General features: G+C 43.1%; 1 protein-coding gene across 2 annotated transcripts in view; it reads left to right on the forward strand.

The window, feature by feature from the left end:
* Positions 1 to 93: 93 nt before the first annotated feature.
* SMC6 (structural maintenance of chromosomes 6) overlaps positions 94 to 12,763 on the forward strand; it is a 67,133-nt gene continuing 54,463 nt past the window's right edge. The window contains exons 1-5 of one of the 2 annotated variants that reach the window (XM_060233634.1): positions 94 to 738; positions 4,666 to 4,814; positions 6,451 to 6,568; positions 9,431 to 9,536; positions 12,565 to 12,701. In XM_060233634.1, coding sequence (XP_060089617.1) covers positions 4,671 to 4,814; positions 6,451 to 6,568; positions 9,431 to 9,536; positions 12,565 to 12,701 — 505 coding nt within the window. In that variant the 5' untranslated portion in view covers positions 94 to 738; positions 4,666 to 4,670. The remainder of the gene's footprint in view (positions 739 to 4,665; positions 4,815 to 6,450; positions 6,569 to 9,430; positions 9,537 to 12,564; positions 12,702 to 12,763) is intronic. The other variant, XM_060233643.1, reaches the window with a different exon arrangement.

Genomic DNA, 12,763 nt, shown 5'->3' on the forward strand with positions numbered 1-12,763 from the left:
CCCAACCAGCTCCGCAGCAGGGGCTCGGCGCCACAATTCGTAATCCGCAGCACGCGACTGCGCATGCGTCCAGCGGTGACGCTCAATGACGGCGCCGAACTATTGGCAGGCCGCGCGAGAGAGATGCGGAGGTTGAAAAAGGAGGTACAAACATCTCCGAATCTCCACCGAGTGGGCGAGCCAAACTAACCGCAAAATAGCTCCTGTAGCGCAAATTTGAAGATTAGCATTTACGATGTAATAAAATTAAGATGCAACGAGACTGATTAAGAAGCAACGGGATTCCTAAATTCTGCCGCCGCCGAGACTCGCATGGTGGCTCCTGTGGAATTGCAGTCAATCCAAAGGATACGGCAGGCTTCCATCCAGGCACTGCGCGCCTAACCCTTGCCCTGCCCTCCCCCCCATGGCGAATTCATATCGAACCCACCAGTGTATGAGGAACTCGGGTTGGATTGGCTTCCCTCCCCCCTGCTTTGTGAATGCCAGAAGAGGGTGGGGAAACACACGCAGGAAGAGCGCGCGGAGGATGCTAGCCGGCCAAGAGCCCTTTGGGTTTTCTTCCTAAGAGGTCACAAGGCGTTTTTTAAAAAAAAAAAAAACCCAAAAGATTCTGTTCTCGCGCGCACCCTCCTCTCCCCCCCCCCCCTTCGTCTCGTGGATTCTGATAGCCGTCTGGCGCGCGCGCCCCGTTCGAAGTGTGGAAGGCGGCTCCGCCCGTTCGGAGTTTTTGAACAGGTACAAACTCTAACGCTTCCCAACGGTTACTCCAGTGGAAAGGGGGGGGGGGCTAGAAAGAATTGCCTCCCCCTGCTCCAGAGAGGTGCCCCGTGACGTTGACCTTTCACCCTCTCTGCGTTGCCTTGTTGTGTTTTGTGTCGTCGGGCTTGTCAGTGCTTTATTGTTGTAAGAAGGACGAATCGTCCCAGGCTACGAATTTGGACCACGTTTTATTTCTTAGTGCACCTCGTCGAATTCAGTCTGTGTCCCGGGGGATCCCTTCCGGAGCGCAGGGCTACAGGACAGCTCTTTTTGTAGGGCGTTTGTATCCCTCCCATCCTCCAAGGAACTCCTGCTTCCTTCCCGGCTTTGTCCTCCAGACAATTATGTGACATGGGTTAGAAGAAATTTGAACTCAGGTCAGGGCCGTAGCCAGGATTTCATGTTTGGTGGGGCCCACAGCAGGATTTGGGGGGGGGGGGGGGCTCCGGAAACTGTAAGCTGCCTTGAGTTCCAGAAGCTAACTCCCCCCTCTTTGTTCTGCATGTTGTGTTAGGGAAGGGGGGAGAGAAAAAGTGAAAAGCCCAGCAGCAACGCTACGACTTGTTCAGAGTGGCGGTGAGCAAAGGGGACAGATTGGGGGCCCTCCAATGGAGGGGCCATTCAGTTGGAAGGGGGGATTAAAAGGATGAGCCTGGCCCCACTGTAGATATGAGCCTGACTCCCACAACACTCCCAGCCACTGCCTGTCATACAAAGTGGAGAAATACTTGGTCTGGACACATCCTAAGGTCACTGTACACTACGCCACATCACTGGACACTACGCCAGTTTCGTTAAGTGCGTGGACTCTTATCTGAGTGAACCGGGTTTGATTCCCCACTCCTACATGCAGCTGCTGATGTGACCTTGAGTCAGTCACAAATTCTTGCAGAGCAGTCCCTCTCAAGAACAGTTTCTCTCAGAGCTCTCTCCTACCTCAAAAGATGTCTGTTGTAGGAAGGAGAAAGGAAAGAAGATTGTAAACGGCTCAGAGTCCTTTGGGTAGTGAAGGGCAGAGTATAAATCCAATCTCCTCCTCTTCTGCTTCAACTTTATTAAAATCTATTGCTTCAGACCAAGAGGGCTACCCACCTGGATCAACATTCTGATTATCATGTCTGATACTTTTTGCATGTTTCACATTCTTGTAGCCCTACTGTCTTGCTTATTAGATACCTTATTAGATGATTGCATTGACTTACAATATGTAATCTGCCTTGAGTCTCAGTGAAAAAGGTAGGCTATTGATTAGCATAACTTTATGCCTCTCCCAAGGCAGTAATATTGACAAACAGTATTCATTCCTCTATTGTTTCTGCTTACACACAGCCCTCGGAATGGTAAGGGACCTTTTGCATCCTACTTATTTCTATAGTGCTTTTCTTCATTGCTCAGAGCAGTTTATAATAAAACAAGCAAATGAAAACCAGCCAGAAACCTGACACTTTGTTATTCAGTAGCACAGTCCGAATCTTTGCAACCCCATGGACAAAGTTATGCCAGGCCCTCCTGTCTTCTACCATCCTCTGAAGTCTGCTCAAATTCATGTTAGTTACATCAGTAATGCTGTCCAGCCATCTCATCTTTTGCCATCCCCTTCTTTTGCCTTCTGTCTTTCCCAGCATCAGGGTCTTCTCCAGTGAGTGCTCCCTTCTCATTTGGTGGCCAAAGTATTTGAGCTTCAGCATCTGACTTTCCAGGGAACAGTTAGGGTTGATTTCCCTTAGGACTGATTGATTTGATCTCTTATAGTCCAAGGGACTCTCAACAGTCTTCTCTAGTACCACAATTTGAAAGCATCTATTCTTCACTCGGCCTTCCTTATGGTCCAACTCTCACAGCCATACATTACTACTGCGAATACCATCGCCTTAACTATACAAACTTTTGTTGGCAGGATGATGTCTCTACTTTTTATTATACTGCCTAGGTTTGCCATAGCTGTCCTCCCAAGGGGCAAACGTCTTTTAATTTCATAGCTGCAGTCACCATCTGCAGTGATCTTGGATCCCAGGAATGTGAAGTCTGTCACTACTTCCATGGCCTCCCCTTCTATTTGCCAAGGAGTAATAGGGCCAGATGCCATGATCTTAGTTTTTTTGGTGTTAAGTTTCAAGCCTACTTTGTGCTCTCCTCTTTCACCCTCAACAAGAGGTTCTTTAGGTCCTCTTCACTTTCTGCCATTAGAGTGGTGTCGTCTGCATATCTGAGGTTGTTGATATTTTCCCCAGCAATCTTAATTCCAGCTCTGTGTATGTACTCTGCATATAAATTAAATAAGCATGGTGGCAGTATGCATCCTTGTCAAACTCTTTTTCCTATTCTAAATCAATCAGTTGTTCCATATCCTGTTCTGACAGTTGCTTCTTGACCCTTATACAGGTTTCTCAGGAGACATGTGAGGTAGTCTGGTACTCCCATCTCTTTAAGGACTTGCCACAGTTTGTTGTGATCCACACAATCAAATGATTTACCATAGTCAATGAAGCAGAAATAAACATTTTTCTGGTACACATTAAAGCATTAATATAATTAAATTAACATTGTTCCATTTTACTTCATTTACACCGCTCTTGTCTTCCCAGTAGGAAGCTAAAGTGGCTTCCATCACTCTTCTTTTCTCCATTTTGTCCTCACAGCAACCCTATGAGGTAGGCTAGGCAGAGTGTGTGTGACTAGACCAAAGTCAGCCAGAAGGCTTCCATCACAGAGTGGGGATTGAAACAGTCTCTCAGATTGTAGTTAAACAATAAAACCACACTCGTTCCCAAAAAAAGGTGATGTGAAAGATATTGTTCATACCCATGGAATTCATGCAGTGGGCCCCCCCAAACTTATCTTGTATACCTTTACATCTGTACTGTTGAACATCTATAAAAAGTAGAAATCTGTTTATTTTTTTCAACATGAGGTGAAGTGGTGTGAATGTTTTAAGTGTTTTGGAAGCAGTAGTGGCTAAATGAGAGATAATATGCTGATGCTGCTATTGGTTGATTGTGTGTCAAATCAGGGACTGAGAAGTCAGCCTGTTCTTATAGGTTTGTGCTCCCCTGGAAAGAACAGCTTTGTAGGCTGTGGGTGCTTGTTATATTTGTGTTTACAACTGGAGGCTTAGCTCTCTTCTGTGGCATGTCATGCTTGGCTAGCTCTCTTCCTTCAGAGAGGTGGTTTAGCAGCCTTCCGTGGTGCTAATATGTTTCAAATTAGACTATGGAAATAGGCTTACATCTTTGAGGACCATTTGAAAGTTTCAACTAGTTCAAAATGTAGTACTCAGATAACTTTCTGGTACAGGTTGATCTTAGTTCAAAGTGCTGATTATGACTTTATGACATAGCTGGTCTGGGTATCTGAAAAATTGCTTTTTACTGTATGAATCTAATCACTGCAGTTGTCATTTGAAACCCGATTGTATCTGAAATAAAGTGCATGGTCATGAAGCATATTGTTTATATTTTTCTGTAAGATGTCTTATGCTCCAGTGGTAGAGAGACCTAGGTAGGAAAATAAAAGGGAATCTGTAGATTGCCACCATTCTGGTACGGGCCTCCTCGGGTCAGCCGAGAGCAGTCATCTGACCCATTATGTCCATTCTTTCTATAAAAATGAAAAGGGTGTCCTTTGTTCTATAAAAGGAAGGGGGGAGTCCTGTCCCTTTAATAGAGGATTAGTAGAATTTTATTTGCCTCTGTGCCATGAAAAGCTTCAGCTTCCCATTTCCACACATTAAACCTCTAGTAAAAGAACAGGACACTTTTCTCCAAACCTGTTGGCACTGGCAACCTTATTAGTAGGGGAATTAACCTTATGCTTTTATTTTCTGTACTGAAATAAAGATCTCTTTAAACTTTGGTAGGATCATGCCCAATTTTTGGTTGTGTCCTGAATTCTTTATCTCTTCAGCAGTTATGGCTAAAAGAAAGGAGGGAAGTGTTTCATCACCAGGATCCAACAAAAGACCTAGACAAGAATTCCGAGAAGACTCTGATGATGACACCCATGAGGAGGACTTTTTGCAACTGACAAGCGAAAGCAGCTCGAATTCACAGTCGGTAAGCAATATGTATTACAACATATTTTCAGTGTTCTCCTTAAAATGAAACATGATCAGGTTTAAATGTTATGGATATTTCTGTGGGCAACTTAACTGCTTGTTTTTAAATACCATTTTTAAACATATAAAATAGTTCACAGACAGTCCAGGACAAATATGCCAATATTCTAATTATTTGGGAATTCACAGCTAGTTTTACTCATTTTGTTCATGAAATCTGATGTCCTATGAAGCATTTACATTCTAGCCCATAGCTAGTACAGTAACTCCCAGTCATGGCTATATCAGGTGTTGAGATCATTTGGAGGTTTAACTTGATTTGCTCAGGAGCTTTAAACAAACTATGCAAGTGTAAAGAGCAGAGGTGGGACTGAGCACGTGGCTCCAGCCTCATGAGTTTGCCACGCGAAAGACTCAGATCCTGTGCATGTAGACTTTGCCCCTGTTATCAAGGACACTGCTTTTTGTGTGCGCGCAACTGAAACAGAGACATTTTAGCAGTTAAAATCTCTGTAATTTATATCCCACTTTCCCAGAGATATGCCATGGCACCTCACAAAATAAAAATAAAGTAAAATCAACACTGTAAGAATTATAAGCATAAAAACAACCCAAGGGTAAAAACACAGCATAAACTACCTTTCAGTATCCTAAAACAGTATACATAAAACTGTTCTTAGGCTAAATGCAGACTAGGGATGAGCACAAACTGGGAAAATGGAGGGTCGTTAAGGTTCATGGGGTGGAATGTGCCATCCAAGTTGCAGCTGACTTGTGTGACCTTTGTGGGGTTTTCAAGACAAGAGACATTCAGAAGTGGTTTGCCACTGCCTGCTTCTGGCTCACAACCCTGGTATTCCTTGGAAGTCTCCCGTCCAAAAACTAGCCAGGGCTGACCCTATTTAGTTTCTGTGATCTGACAAGATTGGGCTAGCCTGGTCTATCCAGGTCAGGGTTAGATATAGTTAGGAAGTATTAATCACTATCTCCATAGGGAGGCTTACTCTGGCCAAGTTATATCGTAGGTTTGTCGAAAAGAGGTAAATGAAAGAAGAACTCTTTAATCTTTTAGTGTTACATTGCCTATGCTCAGCCAATACAGTTTGCTTTCAGAACACTCAGATTTCTTCACTTTGTGTATGCTTGTGTTTGAAGTGGTGCATCTCCAGGTCTTTGTGCATTTCTGCTTTAAAGTAGTTTTCTTGAAATAAGTTTTAAAATAAGATTTAATCAAAATGATTGGGGTTTGAATTTCTACCTGTCCTTTTTCTATAATGTGTGCAATGAACCAAATGGAACAATTCTGTGAAATTTGGAAGCAGGCTGTATTTTACTTTGAATGCTAATTGGTGGGGCCAACCTGTTCAAAAGAGTCAGTCTCCCAGCTATAAGTACACTCACACATTCTGTCTCACGTGTCAGCCTTTTGGAATTACCGGTATATGCATTTTCTACCTGTTGAAAAGCTTAGTAAATCTGTTGAATGCTAATGCCAGTGCAATCATCTGTGTTCTCTGAGTGTTAACAGGCCTTTGCTACAAGTGTTGTGGTGATCTGCAACTTTCCACTTTTTATATGAACACAAGGTTAGTGGTACATTTTTAAGTTTTTACCCATGTTTGTAATATTTGTAGGCATCAGGAGATGTTGGAATAATTGAAAGTATCCAGCTGAAGAACTTCATGTGCCATTCAATGCTGGGTCCATTCAAGTTTGGCTCCAATGTCAATTTTATAGTTGGAAACAATGGGAGTAAGTTTTAATCAATTTATTTTAAACAAAATTGGATTTTATTCCATTGACCCTGTAGCAGTTAGCAAGGAAGTTAGTCTGTAAATCATTATTGTTTATAATCATTTCCTCTAACACAATTCCTTTTATTGTGTGGATTAGCTGCTGTGAATTGTCTGGGGAATATCTGAGTGGCTGAGAGTAAGAATATCCCGGTGTGCAAGGAGAATTGTTGTCTCCCTCTCAAGGTTTTTGTTTGTTCATATGCCAGCTTTTCATCTGGCCCCTAGTACTTTTCATATTCACTTAATGATTATCACTGATAAAAGCAGGAGTGGAATTCTAGCAGGAGCTCCTTTGCATATTAGGCCACACACCCCTGATGAGAGGATTGGCTACATCAGGGGTGTGTGGCCTAATATGCAAAGGAGCTCCTGCTAGAATTCCACCCCTGCTTAGAAGTTGTATTTAATAAAATCTGCAGATCAGAAACATGACTAAAACGTCAAAACTAACACAGTTGTTAAAAGATAACAGCTTCCAGGGATTTACAAGAGAAGAGACCTAGTGAATGATTATGGGCAGGTAGTACAACTGAGAATGTCCTGCTGCAAGCTGCCAGATAATATTTTTCTTAATTCAGTTTAAAAAACACCATAAGACAGACATCTGACAAAACATGATCAAAGACATGGCTCAGTTCAGGTGTTTCGCTGAATCATGCAATGACATCTCAAATTGTATGCAGCCAGATCATGGCTTAGCTTTCTATATGTCCTTTGTTCGTTTGCCTGCATCCTCCCAGAGTCCTTGGATGCTGTCTCTGTTAACTTTGAGTGCTATTAAACCATTATGTTGAATGTGAAAGTGATTTTCCTGTGACCCCATTGATCACCAGGATGGATCTGGCTGCCTAGGCTAGGCAGATATCTTCTACCTCCCTCACTATTCCATGTGTGTCCATCCTGAAGCTGCAAACTCAGTGGAAGAGGACAATCATCCCAGTGTACCCTTTTTTACATTAATTACATTAATTTCCCACAAAACATAGTGGAGCTCAAAATTTTACAACTTCAGTGCAGTGATGAATCCTTGCCCTGCAGTTTTGGTGACAGTACCTTTAAAAACGCCTGCTCAGCCCCACCCCCAGAAAGATTCTCCATAGATAATTATGTAGCTGAAGAATATTGAACTTTTTGAACTTTTTATTACAGTCATAGACCGATATAAAAATTATAACACATCATGTAAAACCCCTCCTAAAATACATAAAATACAATAAAATACTTAAAACTTTTCCGCACCTATACAGGTCGGGGATAACTAAAATATAATTTAACCAATTTTAAAATCCAGAATCAGTTCAAATTAATATAAAATCCTTTAAATCTGAATATATAAAATCGTTTATAACCTAAAATTCAAACAGATCATACAAAACCTACCATTTCTTGTTTCTTAGTATGGAACTTCACCAGGTAATGGTAGAATTTAGCTATCTGTCTAGAGATAGATGGACTTGCATCCACCAAAAGTTTCTCCAAACACGCCCCGTCGGCATCTGCTATTGGTTTGACTACAAACGGGGAAACAAACCTGTCCCTATATGCTTGGTGGAATGGGCATCGAAAAAACATATGAATCATGGACTCCACCTCTCCCATAGCACAAGAACAGCGTCGATCTTCATACGGAACTTTTCTATATTTCCCTTCTAACACTTTTGAGGGCATGGCTGCGCATCGAGCCAATGTAAAGGCTCTTCTGTGAGCTGGTACATCCAAATAAGAAAAGTACTTGGCCATCCTCATAACCTATTTGGTCTCGGTAGATGCCTAGAAAGAAGGGGCCTGTTCTAGATCCCTTTGTCTCTCTATATCACAGATTCTTTGTTTGATAATACTTTTTGCTTTGGCATTACTCTGCGTCAAGAAGTTTTCAAGTGAGAATCCTATACTTTCCAAATTGCTTTCAACCAATTGCAGCCACCTTGGCCTATAGAGATCTCGAATTATTAGAGGAAAGAGGCCTTTTTTGTTTGTATAGATTCTTAGCCATTGGTATGCCGAAGACAACATAATTCTGGCCTCAATTCTCATTTGCCCAGTTTCTAGTCGCAAAAGGGCATTTGGCACACCTGGCGGGAGCTGCAAGATGTTAGAGATATTTAGATTGCACTTTCTCAAGAGCCTGTAATTTTTTAGCCAAGATGCCCAGGTTAATACCATAGAGCAGTTGTGTTAAAACTTTATATTGGAACAGTTTCAGTGCTGCAGGAACATAAAAGCCCCCCTTTGAACGAAAAAATCTCAGGAAAGCGTACATTGTTTTCTCAGCTTTCTCCACCCTCATATTACAATGTTCAGTATAGGCGCCTGTATCCTGAATTACCATTCCCAAATAAGTAAATTTTGTTACTTGTTCTATTTTCTCCCCTTTCATAGTCCAATACCTTTTCTTGGCTTTTTTACCAAATGCCATCACTTTTGTTTTTTCAAAATTTATTACCAAAAGAAGAATATTAGAAACCACCCCTACCCCCAAACTTGCATTTGAATACCATATCAGTATTTAGAAATTGGGAATACCAAAATTTTTAAACTCCAGTATAGCCAGATTATTAAAAATACCAGTTTTTCTTTCTGCACACCCCTGCTCTGTATGCTAAGAGGAGCCTGCCTAGTAAAATTTATAGTTTAAGAATGATAATTTTTAATGCAATAGACTTTTGTCCTGAGAGGGACTTTATATGATTTTATTTATTTATATTTTCAATTTATACCCCACCCTTCCAGCTGAGGCAGGCTCAGGGTGACTGAGGTTTTGAAACGGAATTAAAATTAGCTTACTAGATTTGAATAATTCATGTATTGCTTTCTTCAGGTGGGAAGAGTGCTGTGTTAACTGCCCTTATTGTAGGGCTTGGTGGGAAAGCTGTAGCAACAAACCGAGGATCGTCTTTGAAAGTGTTTGTAAAAGAGGGGCAAAAGTAAGTGTAATATTTATTTTAAATATTTTCTTTCTCTTGTTTCTTCCAATAACCCAATCAGTATAATCATGATATCCTTTAAAAAAACAATAAATATAAAAATTCTACTCCTATAATAATCATTATACCCAGAATAACTGTTCAATCTATTCAAAATGCCCTCCTAAATAATTCAGTTTTGCAGCTTTTCCTAATGGCAAACAAAGCAGAAGCTTGCCTCACCACCTGCAGGAGGCCTTTCAAATTAGTGGAGCAGTGACCCAAAAAAGCCTGAGTCTGGCCAGCAAGGAAGTGCTTACTGGCCAGAGAAGTGACAGCAGATGCTTTGCTGGGTAGAGCAGGGTTACTACATGAGTAGATACAGGAAGTGGCCCTACATGGGTAGATACAGGAAGTACTTTCCCAACACCCCTGAAAGAGGCATTGGTCCGCCCTCTCTTGAAAAAAGCTTCATCAGACCCGGCCGAATTGGCGCACTACCGACTGGTCTCAAATTTGCCCTTTTTGGGCAAAATTATTGAGAGGGCCGTGGCGCTGCAGTTACAGGATTTTTTGGAGGACGCTTCCACCTTAGACCCATGCCAGTCCGGCTTTCGCCCGGGCCATGGGACGGAAACAGTCTTGGTCGCCCTCATGGATGACCTCCGACGACAACTGGATCGAGGCGGCTCGGCAGTATTGCTGTTGCTAGACCTATCGGCTGCGTTCGATATGGTCGACCATCGGCTGCTGACCCGCCGCCTCGCCGACGCAGGAATTCGGGGGCTAGCCTTACAGTGGCTCTCCTCCTTTCTTGAAGGTCGGGGACAAAGGGTGGCAATTGGGGGGGAGCTGTCTCAGAGGCACCCACTCCACTGTGGGGTGCCTCAGGGGGCAGTTCTCTCCCCGATGTTGTTCAACATCTTTATGCGCCCCCTTGCCCAGATTGCATGGAGGTATGGGCTGGGTTGTCATCAATATGCAGATGACACCCAGCTCTATCTACTGATGGACGGCCGGGCTGGCGATGTCCCTAAAAATTTGGACCGGGCGTTGCAAGCCGTGGCTGACTGGCTCAGGCTGAGTGGGCTGAAGTTTAATCCAGCGAAGACTGAGGTCCTTTGCGTGGGCCGCGGCGGACCAGGAGGGGAGATTACCCTACTGGCTTTCGACGGTGCACCACTGATACCAGTGCGCAAAGTCAAGAGCCTGGGAGTGCTACTGGAATCCTCTTTATCAATGGAGACCCAGATAGCTGCCACTGCTAGATCCGCCTCCTTTCACCTCAAGAGGGCGAGGCAGTTGGCTCCCTTCTTGGAGCGCAGCGACCTAGCAACTGTGATCCACGCAATGGTCACCTTGAGACTAGACTACTGCAATGCCCTCTACATGGGGCTGCCCTTATACCGAACACGGAAACTTCAGGTAGTCCAGAACGCGGCGGCCAGGCTGCTAGTGGGACTACCACGGTGGGAACATGTGCGGCCTGGGCTGCGGGATCTGCATTGGCTGCCGGTTGTGTACCGTGTTCGCTATAAAGTGCTGGTCATCACCTTTAAAGCCCTATATGGCCGAGGACCTGCCTACCTAAGGGACTGCCTCTCCCCATATGTTCCCCAGAGAGCACTGAGATCTAGCTCTCAAAATCTTCTAACATTCCCTGGGCCAAGAGAGGCTAGATTGAAGACAACCAGGGAGCAAGCCTTCTCAGTAATGGCCCCTCGATGGTGGAATCATCTTCCAGAGATGGTACGAGCCCTGCGGGACCTGAACCAATTCCGCAGGGCTTGCAAAACATTTCTTTTCCAGCTTGCCTTTGAGACAGAACCTGACTAATCTGATGTGTAGCCATTTAACCATCTTGTGGATATTATGACTTATAGTAATTTATAGCACCTATCTTATCTATTTTAGCTATTTTAAATAATTTATTATGTAATTGTTTATATTTAAAATTGTTGTTTACATTGTTTTACTTGAATCATGGAATTCCATGTCTGTGAGCCGCCCTGAGCCCGCCTTTGGCGGGGGAGGGCGGGATACAAAAATAAATTTATTATTATTATTATTATTATTATTCCTTCAAGTATGTGGATTCCAGGTAAAGAAAGCCTTTAAAGGTCAGCGTTAGCCTCTTGGATTGGATCTGAACACAGATAAGCAGGCACTGCAGAGCAGTCAAGGCCAGCCTGTGCCGCTACCTTGTTGGTGGCAGGGGAAATTTCGAACAGCAGGTACCAAGATGAGTTTCCTGATCCAGCCTTTGCTGTATAGCCACCATTGGCCAGATGGGCTAGGATCTGGATTTTGAGGAGAAAGCATACTGCAGGCACTTCCCCATTTTCTTAAAACTTTTAAATTTGGTGAGAAACTTCACCATTAATACATAGTCTGTGCACATTTTTTTATCTGTACTCTGGGGTCAGCATTAGGTATACAGGCAGACACCAGAATTGCTAGGACTAGCAGGGTAAATTTTACCCCTCCTCCCTTCCCCATGCTATTTCCTCTTTCCGTCTCCCAACAGCTTCTCCCCTTTCTTTCTACCCCTCCCTTTTTCTGCCCTGCTTTCAGCTTTCCCTCTCCCTTGCAGCCTCTTCTCTCCCACCCATTCCTTTTTCTGTTCCTTCGCTTCCCATCCACCTTTGTCTCCCTTTTCCCTGCAGCTTTTTTATCTGTACTCTGGGGCCAAGTTCAGAAATAGATGTATAGATTAACATGTTTTGGTGATGGGACTTGCATGTTGCTTATGTGAAACTTCATTTACATCAGCACATGTGCCCTGATAAGAAAGCCTTGGTTAACTTCATTTTAGGGTTCTAAGTTTGGAACCAAGCTTCTCCAAACTAATACATTGTGTATTTACCCAGTATGTTGCTTGTCTACTTGTATCCTTGAGTTGCTTTTGTTGTACAATCTGACATGTTTTCAGGTAAAAACAAATGGTCATGTTAATGTTGTTTGTCTAATGTGACAACTCATGATTGCTAGATGATTTTCTAAATGTGAAGGTTACTTTGGCTAGATACTAACTCAAATTGTTCTTCAGTTCTGCAGATGTTTCAATAATTCTGCGAAACAGAGGTGAAGATGCATTTAAACCAGAATTGTATGGTGACAAAATCACTGTAAACCAGCACATAAGCTTGGAAGGACATCGTAGTTACAAACTGAAAAGCAGCACAGGTTGGGCGATATTTTCTTTTAATTTAAATGTACTCATAATTTTCAGCATTTTAGAAGGACAG

This window comes from Heteronotia binoei, chromosome 1 (assembly GCF_032191835.1).
Source record: "Heteronotia binoei isolate CCM8104 ecotype False Entrance Well chromosome 1, APGP_CSIRO_Hbin_v1, whole genome shotgun sequence".
Classification (NCBI taxonomy): Eukaryota; Metazoa; Chordata; class Lepidosauria; order Squamata; family Gekkonidae; genus Heteronotia; species Heteronotia binoei.